At 38.2% G+C, this 26,254-nt stretch overlaps 1 protein-coding gene across 1 annotated transcript in view; it reads left to right on the top strand.

Annotated features, from left to right (window-relative positions):
• The first annotated feature begins 514 nt into the window (after positions 1–514).
• The window catches only part of TDP1 (tyrosyl-DNA phosphodiesterase 1), a 47,843-nt gene continuing 22,103 nt past the window's right edge, over positions 515–26,254 (top strand). The window contains exons 1-14 of the mRNA XM_080618600.1: positions 515–525; positions 1,347–1,891; positions 3,491–3,534; positions 4,186–4,241; positions 5,223–5,319; positions 7,420–7,454; positions 8,154–8,246; positions 9,806–9,976; positions 10,786–10,864; positions 12,284–12,466; positions 13,153–13,201; positions 16,064–16,130; positions 21,719–21,826; positions 23,356–23,458. Coding sequence (XP_080474726.1) covers positions 1,351–1,891; positions 3,491–3,534; positions 4,186–4,241; positions 5,223–5,319; positions 7,420–7,454; positions 8,154–8,246; positions 9,806–9,976; positions 10,786–10,864; positions 12,284–12,466; positions 13,153–13,201; positions 16,064–16,130; positions 21,719–21,826; positions 23,356–23,458 — 1,626 coding nt within the window. The 5' untranslated portion in view covers positions 515–525; positions 1,347–1,350. The remainder of the gene's footprint in view (positions 526–1,346; positions 1,892–3,490; positions 3,535–4,185; positions 4,242–5,222; positions 5,320–7,419; positions 7,455–8,153; positions 8,247–9,805; positions 9,977–10,785; positions 10,865–12,283; positions 12,467–13,152; positions 13,202–16,063; positions 16,131–21,718; positions 21,827–23,355; positions 23,459–26,254) is intronic.

The following is a 26,254-nucleotide window of genomic DNA, read 5'->3' on the forward strand; positions in this document are numbered from 1 at the left end:
ACCACACAATTATCTCATTAGCCAAACACTTCAGACACAGTAATTAACCCAGCTGAATGACCAATTATGCAGATACTGCACCTGCCCTAAACTAATATTACAGTCAAATATCAATTTATTAGATTAATTCAGGTCACTAAGAGATGACTGTTTTGCCGGCGTAGCAGCATTAAGAAAGATGCCAGAACTGTCAGAGCGAAACCCGGCACCCGCGCTCCCTTGGGAGACCGGAAGAGCCCTTCAGGCCCCACTGGGCCCCACGGGACGCACCCATCGTCCCTCAGGCCCCTCACCGGCTCCGTTGCGGTAAGCGGCGGAGCGCCGCAGTCCCCCTCCGGCCCCGGCCGCGGCCGCGTCAGGCCCCACGCTGCCTAGCAACCCGTGCACAGCCGCTAACTCCCAAGAGCAGCGAGGGCGGCGATTGGATAAAATCAAACGCGCGCTATTGGCTCGGGAGGAGGAGAGGGGCGTGACTCGGCCTGCTTCTCTTCCTTCCGGGCTTGGAGCGCGCTGGAGGAGTCTCTGGTAGGATGTGAGCTGTGGGCCGCCCGGTGGTGCGGGCCGGGCCGGGCGCTGGCGGCTCAGTTGAGCCTCGGGGCTCGCCGGGTCCCGGCTGCGGGGCGGAAGCGGCCCTTGGTGCCGTAGCTAGAGCGCTGGTTCGCGTTCCTTTAGCCGGTGGCGGCCGCCGGTGGGCAGGGCGGTGTCAGCTGCTGATCCCGCTGCTGTTCCTGACCGCAGGTTCTGACTTTGCCGGGCGGTGTCGAGGCCGGCGAGGGCAGCGGTCCCGTCCATACGGTCCTCGGTGTTCGGGGCGGTGGCGCCCGGGCCGTTGACGCCGTTGGAGCAGGGGAGAGGCGCGGCAGAGGGGGGCTTGTGGGGGGCTGCGGGCCCAGACTGCTGTCCCAGAAGGGCCCCCGGAAAGAATGGCCCTAACTCGAGCTCTTGTGTCTTCTCAGCAGAGCGCGCTGGACCTCCCTCCCCCCACTTCTGCCCCCCCGCGCCTCGAGAGTTAGGGTCGGTGTGAGAAATACCTGCATCATGCAAATTTGCCCTTTCGACTTTCGAAATGCTTTCCTGTATGTGCCCGTATTTAGCCCGTTTTCCATGTGCGGGTTTCTACGTTAGCTGCTTCCCACTTGATGGTTGCTCCCACTGCACGTTTCTTTGTTTCCTGTGCACAAGTAAGGAACAGATAAGTTTTGTACACTGTAAGTTTCCCGAGTCAGAGGTCGCATGGAGATTCTGCCATATACAAAAAGCACAGTTCCTCAGTAATAAGTGAAACAGACCTGAGCATTGCAAAAACACGTGATTTTTGTTTGGTGTTTTCCTTTTTTAATCCCTAGGAACATGCTTCAGGAAGGTGCTCATGGAAAATGGACAGTATCTAGCAGTGATGAAAGTACTGAGGAAAATTCTGACAGTGAAAAACCATCTACATCTTCAGTACTGGATGCTGCACATGACGCAAGTGGACCACAATATCCATGCTCTGAAGCAAGGAAAGCTGCTCACAAGAGAAAAGCTTCTCCTGTGAAGTTCAGTGATAAAAGCTTTTGTGCAGAAGCACCTCCAGCAGGAAAACAGAGAACTAGCCAAGAAGGCTCAGGCTGGTGTCTTTCTAGTAGTGATGAAGAGCCTGAAGATCAGGAAGAGCATGCCCACAAAGAAGCAGTGAAAGAAGAAACTGATGCACCTAAAGAACATCCTCTGAAACTTTGCAAAGATGATGAACTCTCAGAGAATCAGAAAGCAGAGGAGTATTATGAAGCAGGCAGTGAAACCGAAGATACCTGGGATTTATTGAATGGAGGGAACCCTTTCAGGTTTTTTCTCACTAAAGTCAGAGGAATTCATCAGAGCTATAATTCTGGAGCCCTGCATATAAAAGGTGAATAAGTGGATTCTACAGAAGTGGGCTTTTGGGAGACTTGTTTGCAAGCAAATTTTTTTTTTTTACTTTGAGGGTGTTTTTAAATGCATATATTCCTTAGTGTGGCTGAGGCTCCGTATCCTTAATGTCCAAGTTATAGAAATTGGTTGTTATCTTTGCCTTTCTTTTAGAAGTAGTGTATACAGAAGTACTGTAATGTAAGTTCTTTAGAAGTAGTATATATAAAGCATTAATTTGCTGATGCTGATTTTGTTGTAACTTCTGAGTTACACTACACAAATCTAATATGCATTTACTCAAGGCAAATAGTATGGTGCTGCTTAATGCTGCTTTCCTTGTGAGCTACTCCGGGAAAAACTGCATGACTTTGTGGCTCTAAAAGGAGTGGTTTTCTTGAATGCCTAACTATTGTACCTGAGGAGTTGTTTGCACTTGCCTTCATGCTGCTTAATGGTTTGGACTTAGTAATTCACTATTACTTGATGCCATATAAAGTAGTACTTCAGAAGTCCTGCCACTGGGATTCATGGACAATTTCAATTCAATTAGAAGTGAGTGTAAGTCATGATGGAGTGGAGTCTTTGGTGTACAATACTGATGTTTCCAAAATGCTGTGCAGTTGTAGTTTGATGTAAGGGGCAGCAGCTCTGTGCACCTGTGAACATCCCCTCATTCAGAAATGAAATGTTATACATCACAAGACAGAATCAGAAACAAGCATTCATAAGAGATTTATGCACAGAAATACAGTAAAGTGAGGCAGAAAAATTTTCTAGTCCTTTGAATGACAATAAATGACTGAAGACCTGTACAATTAGGTTGTAACTTTTCCTCAAGATCATGTGCTCCCTATGAACATTGATTATTGATTGCATCCTGATGTCAGAGATCTCAGTTGCTTTGCTGCTGCATGTCTGTCTGCTTTGTGAATTTATTGTGGATTTTGGCCTGTTCTATTTTAGGTGTAGTTGTCCTGATAGGTGATTAGTTGAGCTCATGGAGGGGTGAGGTGTTTTTTGTTTAACCTGCAAAACCAGGTTTCTGTAGATATAGGGCATGAAATAGTTTGTCTATCCCATAAGGTGTTTGTAGGTGATGTTTTCAAGTTGCTGCTGCGCTTCAGTTATTGAGGTTATAAATCCTCAGTCAGATTAGTTTTGTGTTACCATGAATGAGCTAAGGATACACGTCTTACAATCAGTCTGTGACAAGTAAGTCTTTAAGAGTAAGTCTTAAGAGCATTAACTATGCTCTTACTGTGTTTACACAGTTCTTCAAGCCATCTCTATAGGGGAGAGAGTAGTTTGATGTTCCTTTCTCCATATGATCTTGGTCTTTCTCCTAATGAGTTTTTAAAGTTTGTTTTGTACTTTTGAGAGGGTTAATGCTTTTTATAAACAGAAAACCATAAGGGTTTTCACAGGAGAATCAGTGACTTGAATATTCTGAACAATAAACTTAATTGTGAACGTCTCTGTTAGGACTTCACCTAGTCTGTCAACAATCTGGCACTTGTGTTAGTTGTCAAAACTGTTCAAGATGCAAAATGTTTACTTGAACCTATTTTACTCAATTATATTTTAATATTTTTAATAGATATCTTATCTCCTCTTTTTGGGACTCTGGTTTCTTCTGCTCAGGTGAGTTTCCTGATTGCCTGATTGATTTCACTAGCTGATTTCACTTTATTGACAACAAGCTTGATAATCCATGTTTGTACTTTGTAGTTATTAGCAAGGAATCTCATTTAAAATAGAGAGGAAATTCTGTGTTTTGAACTGTACAACAATTTGTTGAAATACAAAAATCATCCTATGTTCTGCATAGAATTCAGACAATTGTAAGAGTGCTTTCTCTCCAGATTTTGGGGAATGTGCAACTGAAGATGTGCAGGTGAATGGGTTTTTTTGTTTGTTTGTTTGTTTGTTTTTTTGTTTTTTAAAACCTTGCAATCTAGGAGTATTTTTGTTATTGTATAGCAGGTTTTGCTATCATTCATGGAATAAGCACATGGCAAAGAGATGGTTCTTGAACCAAAGCTTTTGCATTATGTGTGATTCTTTTTTTTCTCTGCATGCTAAGTTTTATGAACATTAATACTTAAATTAATTCTTGAATGGAGACATGGAAGAAAGCATGGGAAATTAAGATGGTTATAGAGCATGCTGTGTATGATGTAAGTGGTATTGAGTGATGACTTTAAGTAGGAAGGGTTTTTGCCGTCGTTAGTTGTTCTGACAGACTATGCTTTTTCTTTGTAATGAGTCGGTTTTCTTTTTCTTATGAACAAGTTTAACTACTGCATAGATGTGGCCTGGCTTGTGAGACAGTATCCACAGGAATTCAGGTATGTTTATTTTACAAAGATGAAATGATACTTCCCAAAACATTCTGTTAATGTAGTCTGTTGATCATAAGTGCATGGTAGACTCTTGGTTTTCCTTGTGTGCTGATTTCACAATCATAGTTCTCTATTAATAGATTTCTTGCCTTTTTTCAAGACTGTTAAATGGTCAGAGTTCACTATGTCTGGCTTCTGATTTTTATTAATTAACACTTAGGAAGCCCTATTGTGGGCTACAATGGCAATGCTGTAGATGACCTATAAAAACAGAACAAGCAGCTTTTTGCTATACACTTTACTGAACCAAGAGCAAGGTAATGCAAGAGAAGGGAGAGAATGTAGAAGGGGCACAAGAAAGCTATGCAGAAATGATCAGGATGATGTCATGGATAGGTATAGTTGGAGTTGCTGGGTATTGGTCATGAAAGCAATTCTTATGTTTGCTTTCTGACAGTTGGAACCTGCCACAGTGTATGAAGTGAGTATATGACATACGGTTTTCTCTCCTTTATTCGCATTTTACTAGAAATGTGGTAGAATCGGAGTATTAGGAAGTGAACATGAAAGTGCTGTCAGAATAGACTTAGCCCCCTCCTTTTCCCTCTCATTCTTCCCATTTTCTCTGTAAGGTAGCAGTGATTAAATTGTTCTAGTTACACATTGTGTATATCAGCATTTCCAAGAGTTTTATTTGTCTGTTTCCAGTTACACAGACAAGAGGTTTTTTTTCTGTCATCCTCTCCCCCTGCCAAGTTTTCTAGTGTCTTTCTCTTACAGGTTCTATTGTAGTTACTGCTTCTTGAGTTAATAAAGCACATAGGTTTTTTTGTGGGGTTTGGGTTTTTTTTTTTGTTTGGGTTTGTTGGGTTTTTTTCCCCCCTTCCTGCTGGGCTATCAGATTTAGGGGCCAGAAGTCATAGCTACATGGAGTGGTTTAGGCTGCTTACTAATTGACATGTTAACAGTAATCTCCTTTTATTTAAGGAAGAAGCCATTGTTGATAGTTCATGGTGAAAAGAGAGAATCTAAAGCTGAATTGCTTGCACAAGCACGCCCTTACGAGAACATCAGCTTTTGTCAGGTAATTAACAATAGTATCACCCTTTCATTGAAATTAAGCCTTCTATTGCACTTAAAATCTTGTAATGGATGAAGAGACACACACCTTATATGGGAAATCAAGAATTTATTGTTATGCTTTAAGGAGTATACTTACCAGGACCGTAGGAGCATAGTAACTATGTTCCTGGTCTTACGTGATTATGGTAGACTGTCACCTACAAAAGGTTTACACAGAACAGCTGCCTACAAAAATGTTATGGAGCTCACAGAAGAGCTGCAAACATTCTTCACTAACATGTTACACTCAAACTCTTGTAGTCTCTGAAAGGGAAGCACTTTTTGTATGAAGTGTACTTAGTGTTACTGTAATCTTAAGTTTCATCAAAGAACTATTATTGTCCAAATGTCATTTACAAAAAAAATGCTGTTACAAGTAGTTTCCATAATATTGTTAAAATTGCTATCAGCACACTTCTGGCATGTAGCACTTTCTCTGATATTATGCTCGTACTTTGGCTGTCCCCGAGTCATGAAGTTACTAGCTTTGGCCTCAGGGAGGATTGTGGTTATGGCTTATTGCCAGCATTTCAGGATTTTGTTGAGTGGAGTATATTATTGATCATGGAGATATATTATTCTTTGTTATAAGGAGAATGATCTTGGGATTTTCTTCCTTCCTTCCTTCTCAGGCAGTCTTGTAACTAAGCTACCTAGAGATCACTGTATTGATGCCAAACAGTGAGTTTTCAAGGCCAGGATTTCTGGGCTGCTATGTGCTATACAAGTCAGGTGTGTGCGCTAGGTTGTGGAGTAGCAATGATTTCGGATTAAGATTTCAAATGTATGAACAATAAACCCATGTTTTTGCATATAATGTTTTCCTTTTCACACAACAAGAGTTTGAATGTGGTATGTACCATCTGATAAACTTGTCTGTGTATTTAGTAGCAAGTAGCAGGGGAAAATGGCGTTTGCGATGGTTTTCCTATTTGAGTATACTGCTTCAGATTCTTCTGGTAGTCTACATGCATTCCATTATGTTGATAACCCAAAGTGAAATGTAAGTATTTTAATCTTATCCTCCACACTGACACTAAGAATAATGGTGGAGCCATCACTGGCTAAAAGTACATTCTTATCACCTGTAATTCATGTTTCATCCTTTACCTAGAAATTGTGCTGTAAATACTCTTTAAAAGCAAAGTGCTGATTAAAAAATAAAAATAAAAAAATTGTCTGGTTTTGATTTTTTTTTTGCAGTGTTAGCCATTAAGCTGCCTGTAACAGTCATCTGTGCTTTGGAGTTGCAGGATAGTTGAGGTTGGAAGGGAAGTTGGAGGTCAACTAGTCCAACTCTTCTGCTCAGGCAGGGTCACATAGATCCAGTTGTCCAGGACAATGTCCAGATATGCTTTGAATATCCATAAGGATGGAGACTCTAACCTCTCTGGGCAACCCATGCGAGTGATCAGTCACCCTCACAGTAAAAGTGTATCTTGATGTTAAGAGGTAATCTCCTGTGTTTACGCCTGTTGTCTCTGGTCCTGTCACTGGGCACTGCTGAAAAGAACCTGGCTCCCTCTTCTTTGTACCCTCCCTTCAGGTATTTATACCCTTAAGGTACTTACACATTCTGCAGTGTGGCCATGTTTTTTCTTCAGTGGGGAGTCCAGAGATGGACCCAGTACTGCATGTGTGGCCTCACCAATGCTGAATAGAGAGGAAGGATCACCTTCCTTGAATTGCTGATAACGCTCCTAATGCAGCCCAGGACATGGTTAGTCATCTTTGCTGCAAGGGCATATTGCTGAAGTTCCTGCTGGACGCTATGTTGAACAGGAACCAGCAAAGCTGACTGTTTGCGAAAATACTGCTTGTAAGAGACCAGAAATTCTGCTGGAGCAGTTCCAGTAGAGTTGCATTGCCATTTAAAGACTTAGCTTCTAGAAATTAGAGTATATCTAAAGGTGTTAGGGGGAAAAATAATGTATTTTGTGGTCTGTCCACTAGAGAGCAGTGAAATGAAACAAAATGAAGCAGCACCTCTCCTTCTTTAACATTCTTGCATATAGGAATGCACAATAGGAATTTACAATGATCAGCTTTTTTATTTTTATAGGCAAAACTGGATATTGCATTTGGAACTCACCATACGTAAGTAACAGACATGATGCAGAAACCTGCACTTCTAAAGACGACCACAGAGTTGGTACATGCAATTATTGTGACTGGACTAATAACTAATGTCTTAATCTATCTTCCTATCTTATAAATACTTTATTACTGTTTATAAACATATAAACTTAATCTGAAGGCCTAATACGTATTCATGAAACTTTAAAATAGTATCTTTCATGTCCTCTGTGTGTCTATTCCATTTATCTGCAATTTATTTTCAAGCCATGAAGCTGAGTTGCATAGAAATTTCTTGCCATCCCAGTGGTTAGTTATGTACGTATGTTCCTTTAAAGTGAAAGTTGGGAGTTTGAGAAAAGAATTAGGTTTTAATAGAGTCAGCTGTAAGCGAGGGCCTTTTAGTCTTCCTTTTTTATTTTATTTTTTTTTTAAACTTTTTGCAAAGGACTAAGTTTATCTGAGGAACATGGCAAATACAAAAAGTGTTCTGCAAGTATTCATCTTTTGCTTTGGGAAATCAGTTGCATGAGATGTTAAGCTGTACCGTGGATAGTCTGCCTGCCATATGAGCTTGGCATGCACATGGATTGAAGTCTGAGTGTTTGCACTATGTTTTGAAAAGAATTATGTTGGAGCATTTTCATGAATTGTTAATTTCTCCTGCTCTATGTACTTACTGTAGACAGATTTCTATATCTTTTTTCTTTTTCTTCAAAGGAAAATGATGTTGTTGTTATATGAAGAAGGTCTTCGAGTTGTGATACATACATCCAATCTTATTGCTGACGACTGGCATCAGAAAACTCAGGGGTAAGCAACAATCTCCAGCAGGTGTATGCTTACTTTAATACTTTCTGTAGGTATCTGCTGCTGGAGACAGGGCACCACGTCAGATGATCCTAGTGCTACAAGTTTTACACTCCTAAAACAGAGCTAACCATAAAAAAAAAAAAAATTAGACTCAGAATGGTGGTAGTTGTCTGAGCCTGAACTCTCCTTACTTTCTACTGTAAACAAAATTGTCCTGACCTGGCTGCTACCTGATTTAAGATCTTTTATTATGCAGTGCTGTCTCTTTATGAACAAAACTGCCTAGCTGTAAACTATTCTTTATACAAAGCTGAAGCAGCTATTTAAAAATTACCTTAATACTGCAAGAATTATGTGAGTGTACAGATGTTTGCTGTGACTGTATCCAGAATGTAACCTGATAAATGGTGGGCACCATTGGTTCCTGTTGATATAGTATACTTTCTTTGGAAGGAATTTTCTCCCTGTTTTTATTTGGTAGAAGCTTTAAACTTAGCAGCCAGCTTGGGATATAGTTTTGTTTAGAGCACAAAAATAGGACCAAGTGACATGTTGATATAATGCCAATCAACTTCTTTTCTTGGCTGTTTTTACAGAAACTTTTTTTTTTGTTAATCTCCACAGTAACTCAGGGTATAAGATTACTCCATTAAACTAACTGAAAATAGCTTTTCAGAAGTTACTGTTGCCTTGACATCCATTTTTACTGCCATTAAATGTAGCAAAGTTTTGAGGCTTTTTACTTGTCTGCGGCAAGCTCTCATAGGAGTTCGAGTGGCAAAATTATAACCACTGATTTTTTTTTTTTTTTGGTCTTTAAATCTTTTACTTAGGGCTGCCTTTAGTGTCTTTCAGTAGGTAGCTTTTCAGAAAGCCAAGAAGGCATGAAAAAATCTATTTGGATGCTTAACAAGTTGTCCTACTTGTCAAACATGAAAACATTTTTCCCTTTAGGTTTTGCACATTGCTTGTTAATACACGGATAGTATTACCAATATGATGGTTCACTGGCTTCTCTGTTTTATAGGCTTCTGAATTACAAAGGATAGTGTCAACACATTGTAAAGTTGGCAATGTGGAACCTTTGGTTTCCATGGCCTTAGTAATGTGTGACTGGAAAGGAATGCTATATGCTTTCCCCTGTGTATTTTACCGATTTATCCCACCCTATTTTATTGAGATGGGATTTTTTTGAGAGGCAGGTTATTATTGTGGGCTACTCTTCAAGCTATGCAGAACTTGCAGTGTTTTAATCATGTAGAAAATCTTGGTGAAAGGACTACTGGTTGGTAAGTCTAAGCCTGAGCTTTTTATCAGTGGTGGCAGCTGTAATTATATGCATGGATAAATGTGTTGAGATTGTTGTTTTTGTTTGAAAGTATTAGTTTTATGATATTGAGTGTAAGACTTGACGACTCTGTAAAGGCAAGTTGCTTTATAGTTACTATCGCAATAGATCTCTCTAGTATTCGGTTAATACCTTCAAATGTGCTTTAATGACCCTACTAAAACTGTGTGTTAGTGTGGTGTCCTTTTTTTTTTTTTGGCTTTGTTTTTAGAATATGGTTAAGCCCTTTATATCCAAGGCTACCTCAGGGAACAAGTGGTTCTGCTGGTGAATCTGAAACTAATTTTAAATCTGACCTAATAAGTTACTTGATGGCTTACAATTCTCCTACACTCAAGGAATGGATAGATCTGATTCAAGAACATGATTTATCAGAGACAAGGTATGTTAGCTTATGCTTGTAATAACTTGCATGCTTTTTTTAACAGCTTATCCTGTTTCAGACTTAAATGTTCAAACATGATCTAATATTGAAAGCTTTTTAAGCTGTGTTATGCAGATTATGTTGAATTGCTGCACTCGTTTTCTAAACATACATTTTAGAGGAATAAAAAAAGGTGTCTCAGCAGTAACTTGACAGAAGGTAGCTGAAAGTACGTATATGTATATAACTTTGCCTGTTACAGGCATGAATTGTGTCTGGTAGGCAATGTTATGTTAAATAATAATATACTTTGTCTTGAAACAGTCTTCTCAGTATCACATTGCCTGTATTATTTGTAAATTAAGCATCCTTAATTATTTTCTCTTATAGATAAGTCTTGCATTTCTACAGAAATGTTGTATTTACTTCAGAAATTGTAAATCTTCTTGGTTGCTTAATGGTTTTATAAGCTGGCTAAAATAAGAGGAAAAAACCTGAAAATGGTCATATTACAAAAATATTACATATTACAAAATCTGTACTTTGCATCTGAACTATTAGGTGCCCAAATGAAAACTTGTACCCAAATATGCTGATTTGGATGTAGCAGTAGATTGGCTGTAACAAATCCACTTTTTGTTATACTGTAAATCTTAAGTGTGAAAGACTAAACATTTCTGGTTGCCTGTGTATATTCAACATTGCTGATAGGTTTCGCTTGAATACCTTAAGTATGTTACAAACCAGAATACTCCAGAACTGCAAATAACCTGGTGTTGTGGTGGTTTTGTTTTTTTTTTTTTTTTTTTTTTTCTTCTTGTTTCTAGAGTATACCTGCTTGGTTCTACCCCTGGACGATATCAAGGTAGTGATAAAGAAAAGTGGGGTCATCTTAGGCTGAGAAAGGTACCAAAACTGTAACCTTTTTTGCTAATATTTTAACTGTAAATACAATTTTGGAGAGCATTCTATAGTTCCTTCCGATTTTTCCAGCTATGATCATTTACAGTTTAGGTGAGCATTAACATAAGCTTGCAACTTATGATGGCAGTGTAGACTTTCCACATAATTCCTGGGCAGTATTACCATGGTCAACTTGTGGTCTGAATTGTCCTGTGCTTATAGATATCTGAGGAATCACCATCACTGAGATGACTTCCTACCTGCTCTTGGTGTTTCTAACAAGTGTGACACTATCAAAATCCAGTCTTCTGTGACTGGGAACCAAATATAGCTGCCTTCAAAGGCACTCGCTGAAGAAAGATATGTTGATATATACTTGCCTGCACATAGGGAAAAGGCTTATTTTCTTTACTTAAATGTTAAGGACTATTACAGTTCCTTCTTCCTTAATGACCTGGCAAAAAGCCATCAAATTAAAAGCCAATTTGCACATGTCATCAATTCAGTCAGGTTTTAAGTTTTGTTCTGCTATGCTTCTAAGTTGGGGTTTGTTTGATCATGACAGCAGGCCTGCTGATAATAGATGGGGTACACCTGTCTCAGATGTGAGAGAAAGGGTCTTTGCATAGGAGTGAGCAGGGCTCATTGAAAGAGCTTTAAACTAGATTTGAAAGGGGGAAGAGAGAAAATCAGGCTGGCTAGAGATAAACTTGGAGAGAGCATGCCAACATTTTTTTGCCTAGTAAGACAAAACAAAATAAAACAGAAAAAGCTTATAAAGGCAAATGTTTCTGAGATAATTATTTTAGTGACAATGAAGATAGACCTGGTAATACTACACTGACTGAAGCCATTTAGTTATGTGCTCTCTCTAGAGGGGGGTGGGAAAGGTAAATCTGATATGTGTCTATATCCATCTGTTTTTAATGTGACTTTAAATTCCATTCACAGCTAACAAACTCCTCTAAAAGCTTTATTTCAGTTTTCTCTTAAATTGTTCGCTTTTTTTTTTGATGCAGGCTTCTATTGTAGCTGGGGCTTCAGGATATGAGAGGAATTTTATGGCCAGCAGCCACCAATTATAAAAAGATTGTTGTTTAATTTATTGTGGCTTCTAAAGCTGATGTTTGATCTTTTTATGAAGAGCTGCTAGCATTCTTTTTAGCCATCATTTAATGGCTGGCTTTGGTGCCTTTTGGATAAAACTTGTGATGTTTGATCTTCTCTTGAAGGAACAGTGGGTTTATTTGGACAGCCTGACTTTTTATTGCAAAGTTAAAATGATAGTGTGAATGTTAATCTCTGTCAGGAGTGAATTATAGATGATTTAATAGAGGATTAAATAACAAGTGATATTAAACCACTAATTAAGGTATTCTTTGCCTGTTGAAGTTTTAACAATGTTTTAATTTCCATCATTAGCTTTTGAAAGAGCATGCTTTGTCAATACCAGCACAGGAATCCTGGCCTGTTGTTGGACAGTTCTCAAGCATTGGTTCAATGGGAGCTGATGGGTCCAAATGGCTATGCTCGGAGTTCCAGGAAAGCCTAGTGGCTGCAGGCAGAAGTGTGATGAGTCTTAAATGTGATGTTCCAGTTCATTTGGTATGTCTTTTAGATGCTAGTGACCTTTATTTAACATTTGTCCATTTGTTGTTTAAGTCTTAGTCAGTGGTTTGCTTTTAACTTTTGGAAGACATTAATGTAGTTTTCATCCTGAAATCATAAGGATGCCACTTATAGTATAAAATATACTGTATTTTCCATCTGTGTGACATTAGAGCATATATAATCAAAGTTATGTTCTTATTCCATAGCTTGTCTGAGTTTTGTAGATGCAGCTGTTTCTGCTACTGAGACATAACTGAACCCTGAATGATTAATACCTAAACCAAATTATTTTCTAACCTGGTTATTTGGTTATTATTACAGTTCAGAGGAGGAGCCGGAGCTTGTTAAATCAAGGAGAAAATATTGTCAAACATTTGAGCTATGAGTCTAAAATCTCAAAATAATTTTGACCACTGTGGAAAGGGTTGAAGCAAGACTGAGTCTTGCTAGCTAATTTTGGTAAGCTCTGCAAGAGAGTTAAAATATTAAAGACTTCTTGTTACTGGTACACAACTAGTTTTAAGTTGCAATGTAATTTTATTCATTCTGGAAAATAAAGTTTATAATGTTTTTGTTCTCAATTAAGTTTTCTTTTAAGGTGGTTTTTGTTTGCAAATTGGCAGCTTGTGTATTTAGAGCTCTGTTATTAAAGGGGTTTCTTTTGTTTCTCCTCCATGAAGGTTTATCCTACTGTGAACAATGTGAGGCAAAGTCTGGAAGGCTATCCTGGTAAGCATGTGGTCATAACGTTCTGCAAAGTCATTTCTCTGATGTTGAATGCACCTGAAGTTCTCAGCAAAAAGACAGCTTGATAGAACAGATGGCAGTAGAATCTTTTTATTAGTCTTAATGGGGCTCTGACTCCAGCTCTCTTATTTTGATTGAATTGAAAAAGCTTTGTGGGCATTGATACATAATGTTTCCTGTACAACCATGTTCGTATGTCATTGTATAGAAAAAAGAGCCCATTCTCAGTGTTCTAACTACAATCATACTTCTGTTTTGACAGAAAGTTCAGGTTTGAGTGTGCTATGTTCTCCTTGTCTCTTCTTTGCAATGTCATCCTACTCATCAGATGCAGTGGAAAATAAGATATTTCTCTACTGTTAGTCACTTTGTTAATATTGTAACATGCAATTGTTCTGTTCAGTCTTCCCATGTTTGTGCTCATGAAGTCAATATTTTGTATAGAAAGCATAGCCCCAGCCAACCTGAAGGAGGAGAGCAGCTGTAGTATTCTGGTGCAGTGAAGCTTCTGTTTCTCAAAAGCAAGCACTTTTAGATGGGTTACACCCATGCATAATAAGGGAGCTGTCTGATGTCAATCATAGAATGGTTTAGGTTGGAAGGGGGACTGTAAAGGTCAGCTAGTTCCAACCCCCCTTCCACTAGACCAGTTTGCTCAAAGTGCTGTCCAACCTGGCCTTGAAAAATTCCAGGGATACATCAGCCACAACTTCTCTGGGCAACCTGTTCCAGTGTGTCACCGTTCTCACAGTAAATAATTTCTTCCTAATATCTAATCTAAATCTACCATCTTTCAGCCATTCCCCCTTATCCTGTCGCTACATATTCTTGGTAAAGTCGCTTTTCAGCTTTCTTGGAGACCCCCTTTAGGTGCTGGAGGCCTGCTGTAAGGTTCAGCCTGGAGAAGAGAAGGCTTGGGAGACAAGCCCAGCTCTCTCAGCCTTTCCTCATAGGAGAGGTGCTCCAACCTTCTGATCATCTTTGTGGTCTTCCTTTGGATTTGTTTCAACAGTTCCACATCCTCCTTATGTTGGGGGCCCCAGAGCTGAATGTAGTACTGCAGGTGGGCTCTCACCAGAGCAGAGGAGGAGAATCGCCTCCGTTGACCTACTGCTCACGTTCCTTTTGATGCAGCCCAGGATACATTTGGGTTTCTGGGCTGCAAGTGCACACTGCTGGCTCATATTGAGCTGCTTGTCAATCAACATCCCTAAGTCCCTCTCCTCAGGGCAGCTCTGAACCCATTCTCCACCCAACCTGTATCTGTGCTTGGGATTGCCCTGATCCAAGTGCAGGACCTCTGTTTAGCACTGGTGAGACCATATCTGGAGTCCAGCTGCTGGCTTCCCAGTACAAGACAGACTTGAACATACTGAATCGAGTCAAGCAAAAGGCCACGAAGGTAAGGGATTGGAACATTTGTCACACAAGGAGAGGCTGAGAGCACTGGATAATTCCTTAGCCTGGCAAAGAGAACTTTACTGGGAGACCTTATCAATGTGTGTAAGTACCTGATAGGAGGATGGAAAGTAGAGGCAGATTCTTTGCAGGGTGACCACTGAAAGAACAAGAGGTAATGGGCACAAATTGAGATACAGGAGATTCCAGTGTATCTTTACAACAAAAATGTTTTCTGATGTTTAATGGAACAGGCTGCTCGGAGTTTGTAGCATCTCTTCTTGGAGATACTCAAAATCTGCCAGGACACTGTACTGAGCAATGTGCTCAGTTCAGCCCTGCTTTGAGCAGGGAGTTACTCTGTATGATCTCTGTCAAATGCTTTCAACTTCAGCAATTCAGTCATTCTTTGGCATTGTTGAATCCATACACATGTTGCTGTTCCAAGCTGGATACCTGTGCTCCATAGTATACATAGTATGGAGTACCTGTTGAACTCTTCTAACGGTGTAATTTGAACACCCTGAAAAGCAGTGCTTTCAGTTCTCTTTCCTCTGAATTGAGCAGTGCTGGAACATAAATAGAAACTGCAGCCAGTGAGTTTTTAGGTATCTATGGTTCACACAAGTAAGAGTCTTTTGAAATACTGGTTGTCTATACCATTTGTTTAGCAAAGCTGATAACTCTTGAAAGTCAGAGCTGCAATTTGCACAATGGCCCCTTAATTTCATTTCTTTCATGTGTGGAATAACTTGGTGAATTACTTAATTTTGTATTAGTGCAAATGAACAGCTCCATAGACACCTGCAGGTAATGAATTCCTGAGAGTAGTAAAGCTTTTGTAACAGGTCCTTATGGTGTCTTCTGGGACAGGTTGAATGCAGTAGGTTTTGCATTTAGTTTCTTTCTAATATACAGCACTAATAATCAGTATAATCAAGATTGCTGATTCTTCTTTGTTAAATCTGTTTCAAGAAATCACTACCTGCATTAGCAAGAGACTAAATTAATACAAATACAATTTCATTAGAAGTTCTTACTTTTTAAAATAATGTTGTTTGGTAGTCTTTTTCTGAAAGTTGGGTGGTTTTTTCCCTCTAGCTTGTATGGCTAATTATTCTAATCTGTTTAGATCAAGTTGTATCATAAAAAATTACCCATAAATGTCTGTCTTCTAAGAGGACTCAGTTCTATTGCATGTGTAGCTTCTTTTCTTCCTAGTGTAAATCTGCTACTTAGTGTTTAGAAACTTGGTAAATTACAGGCTTGAGAAAAAGCCCCAAACAGAAAAACCCCAAACAACTATATACCATTTTATACGGAATATTGGAACCATTTTCTGAAAGTAAGTCATGAGGATAGTTAAGATAGCTTACCCTCCAAAATTCTTGCTGCTTTTAGAATATCTTTCAGAAAACAATGTATGTGTTCTATTTTTTCCTGAAGCTGGTGGCTCGCTTCCATACAGTATACAGACAGCACAGAAACAGCTGTGGTTGCATTCCTATTTTCAGTAAGTAGAACTCAATTCTTTGTTGGTTGTTTTGTTTGGTTTTTTTTTTTTTTTTTTCTTAGACTATATGTTTCAACTTAGGATGCTGTAGTGTTCAGATGTTAAAAGCAAATTAAGGGGAACTTGTCAGAAACACTGTATTCTTAAACTTGTTAAAATAAAATCCTTTGGCTCCTGGTATGCCGGGCTTATCTTCAAAATGTGCTACTTACCTGTTAAAAATGATATGGGATACTGCTGCTAATGGAGGAAGGCGCTACCAGATTTTGAATTCTGTGCACTTCCTTTTAAGCTTTCTGTCTCTGAACTGGAATAATGTTACTCTTCTCCTCTTTCTCTCTTTTTTAATTTACAGTTTTATTTCACTTTCCCACTTATGCTGCAGTATTGACTGGGGCTGGGGCACAACAGGGCTAGAAATGCTTTTTTGAGTGCAGCAGTGCTGCTGCAAAAATTGTTACTTGTGGTAATATCTTTTGTTAAAGGTGCCTGATGTTTTATATTAAGAACTTCTATTTTCCCGTGCTGCTAATTTTGCCAAATTCCATGTTAGATTTCTCCCTCAGGCTGAAGCTTTAAAAACTTAGGCGTGTTTTGGGAACAATGGGAAAAGTTGTTTTGCACAGATTAAAAAAAATAAATAAATCTGGTAACATCTTACAAGACTGCAGCTTCCCCTCCTTTTCACCAGGAACTTTTTAACTCTTCCAGGTGGAAGTTGTTTTGCTAAGATACTTTACCCTTATATAAGTAAGTGTGTGAAGGTGTATGTGTGTGTGTGTATATATGACTGAGAATACAGTGGGTAGTTGCAGAGAGCTTCCTTCATTCTGGAGTGAACATGATTGTTGCTATGAGCCTTGCTGGTTGATGTCCAAGGAATGGAACTGGAACAGAAAGAGTGTGAGGCTTTGTTTCTCCTGCTTTTGAAATGTGCTCTCTGAGCATATTTAGCAAGGGAAGAAAGCTATAGGCACCTTTTGAGATTGTTCAGTCATGATTCAGAAAGTGAGATCATAAAACTGGGGCGCTTGTGCAGTTTCAATTCAGTTTCTATAAGTATATATCTGGTGAGAATATTATTGGAAGAAAAATCCTTTTTTTTTTTTTCTTCTCTGTAGTGCACAGAATGTTACTTGATAATGACCTTAGCTGTTAATTTATTCCTTTTCAATGAGAAAATGCTCGCATACCTGTTTCATTGAGTATACTGTGGTCCTGCTCTGGTGATAAAAAGGCTGTTTTGAATTTATTTGGCAATTTGGTTGCCAATGAGAATTGGGCCTGCATAATTACTCTCTAGTGACCGCCCAGATGCATATGCTTACCCTGCAGTAATACAAGACAATCTTCCTTTAGGAGGCCTGCATGTAAACTATTACTGTAGAGCAGATTATACACATCAGCTTCTTATCTGTGGTAACCCAAGAGACACAGAAAATGATAGGTCCTGTTTCAATAGATTAAATATGTGATAAGATCTTCTAAAGACTTGCCATAATGCAAAGCTTTGGGCAGTAGAGGGATTAGAAGAATTTGTCTTTACCTTGCTGGAAAACAATACAAAACCAACAAGAAACCAAGGATGCTACCAGAGTTGAAAGGAGAGAAATACTTCTGTACTTGGAGTAAAGGAGAAAGCATAGCTCCTTTTTACAAGTAATGAGAGATTTTAATGGGATTAGTAAATGGTGTCCTATCATCTCACCTAAAGAGGTAGAACCTCTGCCCTAGGCATACAATTTTTATGTCTGTGGTCTGCTTTTCTATATTTTCTGCTGGTTGAGTGTATTTAACCTGAAATACAGCTCTGAATTGTAATTTCTCAAAAGCATAAGGCAACTAAACTGAAACTTAATATTGATTTCACTTTTCTGATCTTAACAAATAATTACTAGGCTGCTTTGTCAGATTAGCTACTTGTGTAAATGGTGCAATTTGCTCAGTTTTCTCTCTGGTAGGGTCGCTGTGTTTTTCTTTTCAGCATTCAGTATTACTGATTGATAAGGAGAGATTTGCAATGCTTAATGATTTCTGTTAGTTGCTGCTTTTGAAATAGTTGACCAGTTTTAACAGTACATTAAACGTTGTATTTTTAATGCTTATTTTAATTGTTTGGTTTTTAATACCACGTGCCTTATGTTTGTGCAGTTGCCTTGTCGTATTTCTATTTTCAAAGAATTGAAGAAGTTGGTTTGAGAAGAGTTTTTGACTTGCTATTGACAAGTCCACAGTCGTAGTTTTGTCAGAGCTTTGTGTTCTTCAGGCCTGTTTCGAAGAACATCTTTCTTCTCAGTTAGAAGAACTACAGTGTTCCTCTAACATCATAAACGAAAGATACAGAGGACTTGCTGGTGTTTTATAGTCATGACTAATGGTGTGAGTTGTTCTAACTATGCTCAGGTCTTGTTGCCAGTATCTTGAGACTGAAGGCCCATTCATTGTTTGAAGTAAGAACTGAGTGATTGAAGAGGTGATATTGTAGAAAATGAGTTATTGCTGGCTTGATTATGCATTGAATGTGCCTGCACTGTGAGTTTTCAGGATGTTAGGATTATCTGGCTTCCCTTTCTCAATAGCCCTATTTGTAAAGGGGCCTATGTCTACTCATTTACTGCATTTGTGCAAGGAATATCAGGCACTGGTGGCAAGACATACTTACTTGCTGTATGTCTTCCAGCTAAATGCACTGTGATTGTAGTGTAGTCTCCTTTTCAAACTCAAAAATTCATCACAGAGTAAAAAATATTTGTCAAACACTTAAACCCATATGTTTGAAATTTTGCAAGTGGTTAATAACATATAAAAGCAACAATTTGTAAGCATTCACATTTGTAGTGCAGTGCAAGTGAGTACAACGTTTTCTGTATTGCGCAAAATACCTTATTCATGGGAGAGAACACTTCTCTTCTACCCTTCAAAAAATACTATTGGAAAAATGGAGGGATGGAAGGGGCAAAAGCTGTTGTATTGTAAGCGTTAGATTACCTCTTCAGTTCAGTGCACCTAATCATCACATTAGAGGGTACGTAATTAAAAAGAATAAAGAAAAGCTGCTGATTGGAGTGCCACAGAAGACTAGGAGTAGCAGCAAATTACTGCTAGAGTATCAGAATTAGTGATTTAAAGTCAAAACTAAGCTGTATGAGTGATAAGGAGTTCTAGTCCCAGGAGTGTAAAAATAACTTAAAAAACCCCAAAAAACCAAAAAAACCCAGAAAATAGCAAAAAGGCTTTCAAGTTTATTGTTCAAATTCTGATAATATGTCTTTTCCTCACCCCACACTTGAGCTTTTAATTTACGTGGTACCATGACCTCTAACTGTCAAAAAAGTGACTACTTCAAGCTGTGATTCTGCTCCATAAGATTTCTCAAAGCTAGTTTCATGTAACTTACCATATTTATCTCTGAGATTGAATATGCCTGAAGTTTACTGCAAGGTGAGATCAGTCCTGTTTACTTCCTCTGCTGGCTGCATTCTGATGACAAGTTTACAGCTTAAAATGTATTAAGCCAATTTGACTATAAGTATCCTGAAATTGTTTTATTGGCATATGCTTTCATCTTTGCTATGCAAAGCAACTGCTCTTGTATTTTACTTGAGGCTTTTTTGTAATCTGTTTTTGCTTTTTTATTTTCTAAAATATGCCAGGAAAATTCCATGGTGAGGCTGAAATTTAGCTGTATTAAGAATAGATTAAATGAGATATTGTACCCATCTGAAACCACTTCCAGTTTTTTGGCTTGTCACTCAATTATGCAGTTTGGAGGTAAGCCCACTTTTAGGTTGAAGAGAAAACATTTATTAAATACTTGTTTGCTAATAATGCTTTTATTTTTCTGTAAGATATTTACCATTTTTAAAAAAGACAACCCTAAAACAACAAAAATCAACAAAGCAAAAAAAAAAACAACAGAACACACCCAAAAAACTAATCCTGATCAGAGAACATAAGCACTTTTCCCTTTTTGTCCTTACATATTTTTGCTGTCCTACTGAAGAAAATATGCCCAAAATATATGCTTCCTTTTCTAATTTTAACTTCTGGAATACCAGTTTCAATCACTTGCAATTGGAACTAACTGCCATTAGAGTACTGTGGCTAGTGAAAAAAAACCAGTAGTACTGTTGCTAAAACACAGTTTGTCCTTGAGTAAGGCAGTGAGTTCTAAAGAAAATCAGTGTTCAATTCCCAATTCTACTGTTTTCCTGGTTTTCATTCCTGTAATGTAACTGGAGTTACCTGATTATTTTTGTGGCTTAAATTTATATTTTCCTAAACTGTCAGTTGTGAAATAAAAGCTGTTAACAAGAATTATTGACTCTGTATAGCCTTGCTGTCTTTCAATATGGAAAGTGTAAAGATCTGTAGGGAAGCACAAGTTTGGTTAGCTGTTTCTATATCATACATATCTTGGTCTAGTCTTCAGAAACAGACTTCAGTGTGGCTTGCATCAAAATCTAAAGATGTCTAGTTTGTTCCACATGCACATACAGTGTTTCAACTCTTGCCCTTCAGGAATACAGGACCAGTTCTCGAAAACAGTTTCCTTTCCTTCATCACAGTATAGGTTTGTTCAAGTAGGTCTTGACCCCTGAACTGAAAAACCTCTTGACTTAACTCATGTGAAAGTTAGTCCTGAAAGTCAGCTTAGGTAAATAATTCCAGCCCTTCCACTTCAGTCTTCTCAGGCTTTTAAATGAACACACTGAAGTTCACTTAAGAAGCTTTTCAGAGCTGATTGATTCTTTATTTGCCTTTTATAAGAGAATGATAAATTAGGGAAGTAAGATTGTGACAACCAAAATCAGAGCCTATTATGTTCCATACTGAGGAAAGAAAAGTATATGAAAATGTGTGTTTAGAAGCCTTCTTCCTGATTGTGAGTGAAGCTGAGAGTGGAAAGTGCTTCTAAATACCATGATTATATACCTTCAATTACATACATATATTTGATGCTTGTTTACAGTTCTGTAACACTGATGCTGAATTACCACAGCAATGGCTTGTTGTTTTAAACTAGTTTTTATATATACACATGGATATGACCTCTACTGTACTAAGCCCTCTAATGTCTTAGTGGCTTAGAGGCACAGAAAAGGGAAGAGGGGTAGTGTCAACAAGCTATCAGTTGCTCCCTTCCTCTACTTCATGTATAATAAACTGTAATAAGCTTGGGGAATTTTGTAAAGTTTAATTTGTTGTCAAGTTCCTTTGCCTTAAAGGCATGACAGTCTTCAAACAAAGAAATACTGGCTGGAAGTTTGGACTTGGTTTCTTGAGTGCTAGCTGGAGCGGAGGAATGGAAAAACTTGTTAGGAGAGCTTGATACACTGAGGAGAATTATCTGTCTGATTTCTTTGTAAAGAAAGGAAATCCTGCCCTTCTGACTACTAATAAGGTTGGATTTCAGGATTGAAAATTCAGTTAAAGTGTTTTCAGCCTTTCTGTAAGGGAAATGACTATTAAATGTGACAAGTATAGCGTAGTGTTATTGAAAATATGGCACTGTAGTATAGTGAGTATTTTTTTTTTTAGACCTCAAAATAAAACTGTATATGAAAAGAACTCTTTTTCTTTTCTAGCAAATGGTCAGCTGAAGTCTCAGGTCGAAGTCATGCTATGCCTCACATTAAGACATACATGAGATCCTCTCCTGACTTCCAGAAGATTTCATGGTTCTTAGTCACAAGGTAAATGACTAACCGTACACTCTCACTTAGTCACATATAAAGTTCTTGTTAATTGTAGGCCCGGGTGAGTTACTGCCATAATACTCACAATACTGTAAGTAGTGATAAGAATTTTTGTCTGTATTTAATGTTTCTTCATTTCATTGCCCCTTTGGGGGCTGCAGGTTGCAATGATTGTGTTATGGAACTGTTTGCAATCACACTATAATCTTATCTGAGCTCTAACTGCCAATTTCAGGCTTCAGCATCAGCTGAAGTGATAAGTTTTTTTTTTTTTTTTTTTAAACCTTGGGTTAAGCTTTTGTTTTTTTTTTTAATTCATGCTGTACATGAATGTGCGGGTTTGTAAAAATACATGTGGATTAAGCCGAAGATTATCCTTATGCTGCCTTACCGTTACAAAGCATGTAGATACCTAGTATTTGGATTCTGACCTTTTGTCAGATTGAGTTGTTCAGCAGTCTAGCTTGAAGTCTAGCTTTGTATTTCTATTGTTTGTTTCTTAAAGAAGCCGCAAGAGGGAGTAAGAAATTTCTTGACATGAGGGAAGGCTGTCTTATTGTGAATGAAAAATACACGTTTCAGTTTTGCCAAAACTGATTTTTGTGCAACCCTATATATTAGAGATTTTGATCTTTATATCCTTACTCTTATATGCTCAGTCATTTTAAAATTTTTGCTCTTTATATTCTGGCTGTCTAACTTTCATCAGTCACTTATATTGCTGCCTGTAATACCAATAGTGATTAAGGTGGTTTTTAAAGGATTTAAGTTATTGAAATGTGATGCTGAATCCACCTAATACAGAAATTCATGGTTGCTTTTTTTTTTCCCCATGTTTCTTATTCCACAATTTGATACTATCAAAAAGCATCCAGGATATCAGTTAAAATGTAATGTTTAAGCTTTTTTGCATTTTGCTGTAGAAGTAGATTTTGACAACAGAATTGCATTTATTGTTTGACTCCCAACTTGATCTACTTCACAGCAGATTACTGAGGAAGGATTAACTGCAACATGGTGCTGAAAGCACACTGAAATAAGAATACCTGTCTTCATAAATATATGAAAGAAAAAAAATACCAGGAATGAAAGATACTGTTTAACGCTTGCAAAATGCTCTGTACTTAATGTGTTGTAATGTAACTAGTCATAATTGAGCTGGCCTTTAATCTTCCTAAGTCATCAAACTATAGCTATTTACCAATATCAAGTTCCTTTCACCAAGTTCCTTTCTGAAGAAAGAAGATGCAGAGAACATTCAAGAGGCTGAATTAGTTTCGTAGGTCTGTATGACACAAGTAGGATTGTATAGTTATCCACATGTGTTGTACAAGTATGCTTCTGCTGCTCCCACTGTGCTGTAAAAATAGCAATAAGGAATAACACCCAAATTACTTTCTATGTAAAAGACTCTTCTGGTAGAAGTGAAGTTCTCCTGCTAGAAGTGTATTGCTACAGCTGTGGTACATGAGCATTTTCTGCCGTGAAGATTATGCCTTACTGAAAGGCTTTCTTTCTCTTTGCAGTGCCAATCTATCTAAAGCAGCTTGGGGAGCTCTGGAGAAAAATGGCACCCAACTGATGATCCGTTCTTATGAACTTGGAGTCCTTTTCTTGCCTTCAGCATTTGTAAGTTCATAGTTCGAGTACAAATCCTGGGATATACTGAGAATCTGCAAATATTGATGAATGCTAATGTGACTAAATCTACTTACGAGGTTCTGTGTTTCCAGGTTACAAAGCTAATAGCAAGTGGAGTTGCACAAGGTAAAGTAGAAACAGTCTGTTTTTCTACACAGCAAGAATGGATTTAGTGTTGATGTGACTTTTGTCATGTTCCTAAAAGGCAGTAATATTTTAAATTGTAATATATACTAAAAGCAGATGGAAAGGATGATCCAATCTCTTTTGTGCTTCTTAAAACTAGGTTGTGAGTGCATATTCACATTGAAGTGATATGTACAAGTTGTAACTTGAAAAACAATTCCTAATGGTACACTGATTGATGTTCTTTCCTGAAAATGCATTTGCAAAGCAATGACTGTCTCAAAACTGTCTGCTTTGAGGACAACATTCTAATGCGTCTGGTAAAATCTCTGATGCAAATCTAAGAACACCTTCATAACAGGCTGTTCAAAAGCTGGAGGATTATATCTTCTAAACCTAATGTGATGACGGTCTCAGTCTGTAGGAGACAACTTTGACCCAAGTTTGTGGAGGATCAGTAGACATGAAACCTTTTTGTGATAACTAAGGTCCATCTACCTTGTGGTCTAGTCTTAGTGCAGTTGTAGTAGATGCCATGGGGATTAGCACAATAAACAGTGTGCATGTGATCTCTTTAATGTATGTTCCCTATGATTTTTTTTTTTAAGGCTTTCCAAACAGTGATGGCTAGTAGCCACAACTCTAATTGTTCTCTTAACACATCAAATTCCTTGTTGAACTACAGTTGCTGGTTTTTAGCCCTCTGCAGATCCTGTGGTAGTGAGTCCAGTGATTTAATTGTGCATTGTATTTAAGAAAAAAAGCTTCCCTTTAAGATTATTTTTTGTCTTATTTAGATTTACTGCCTGATAGTGGGGAGATGCAGATTTCTTGTTCCTTTTGTTGATTCTGCCTTCTTTCTGGTGAACCTACTAGTACAGAAATGTTATCAACAGTAATTAATCTGTCATCAGAAACCATTCAAACTGTCCTGTGTGAAAATTCTTATTTTCCAGAGGAGAAATTGCAAGTTTATCTGAAAAAACATTTATATACTAGAAGTCCTTAGAAATATTTTTTCTGATGAAGAATACACCTTTCCTAGATAATGTTTACGGATGTTCACATAATGTCTTGTAATTTCTGTTGATTAGTGATGTACTCCCAAATGAATATTTACTAATATTATAACATTGTAAAAATGCTTACCATAACTGTATAATTGTAGTCTCCTAAGACTGCAATATTAAGATTGGTTTCTGGTTGTAACTAAAGAACCCCTGTATCTCACTTGTAGTAATGTGGTTTCTAATACTGTGAACCTTAGAGACAATCTCAGTCACTGTTCTCCAGCATAGTTTATGTGGAAGAAGACTTTTAGAGAAAATACATTGATCAGACTGAAACGAGAAAAAATCCTACAACTTCCTATGGTAGGATGTGTTGGGTTTGGTATCACTGCACTCTAAACAAAAAAAAACCACCAACATCATTTGTGTAAACAACTAATAATACCAGAATAATGAAGTGTTGGGCAAAAGAACTGTGCAAACAGATTTGACTTTAACAGCAACTGACCTTAAGGGACAAAATAATGTTCTAAGAAGTTTGCTACTGTTATTTCCAGATGCTGCCAAGCAACAAATTTACATATGGTACTGGTATGATTGCACATAGTGAATGAAGCTTTTCGTATGAACATAACTGATCACCAGATTGCGTAGTCATTTTACGTAATTCGAATATTCCTGTTCTGGCTCTGGTTTTCTATGCGTTGTTTTGGAAAATACGCTTCAAATGGGTAGAAAATCAGGAATAACAGAGTCTTTTTGCCAAGAGTGGTCGTACCTGTTTCAGATCTGAGCAATATGCAAGATTTTCACTTAAACCCAAAACAACCCACAAACCACCACCCCTGGCCATGATAGCAGCCTGTCCAAGGCTGCTCTTACTGCCTACTTGTACTGGCACTGGTGCTCAGCAGATTCCTTGTGCTTTAAACCAGCTCAGAGTGGTCAAAAATTGCTCAAATTTTCAGTGCTGTTCCGTGAATCAGCTTAGCAAGTTGAGTACTAATGCAAGGAAGAAGATAAGAAGGGCAAGTTCAAGGGGGCAGAAAGCAGGGAGGTGAGTGTAGGATCACATTGAGATAACCCTCTTTTGGCCTGTTTTTGGAACCAGAGCTTGTGGAGAAGACCAATCGGTGAAGTTTTGTGTGTATTTTCATAAATACATGTAAATTACATGTGTAAATGGCTAGGACCTATCTGAGGAAGACATATTGTGCCCTATAACTTGTAGGTCTTTCTGGTTTTGTCACACTGATCACTTTAAAGTAGCCACTGTTAAGGATGTAGAAGGCTTTATTTTGCTTTGTCAAAGGAACATCACAGAGCTCTCAGTGGCCAACAGCAGATGTTTATGGAAAAGTATAATGATCAGGCATGTAGTTTATCCTTAAGATTTCTTGATTTAGAGGCCTCATCTGTTAGCATCTCTTGTCTTCTCTTAAATGCCTATCAGTTTCTGGCTGAGTTCCACAACAATGTCACATGAAGCACAGAGTTCTGAAAATTAGTTTCATTAGATCTTTTTTCCCTTCTTGCATTGAAAGACATAGTAACAGTGTGTCTTGGGTTCAGCCCTCTGGGAGCAGTGGGGAATAAAGGGGGTGAGTGACCGAGTGACTGTGTGGTTCTGAGTTACCGGCTGGGCTTA

This window comes from Psittacula echo, assembly GCF_963264785.1.
Source record: "Psittacula echo genome assembly, chromosome: 5".
NCBI classification, from domain to species: domain Eukaryota; kingdom Metazoa; phylum Chordata; class Aves; order Psittaciformes; family Psittacidae; genus Psittacula; species Psittacula echo.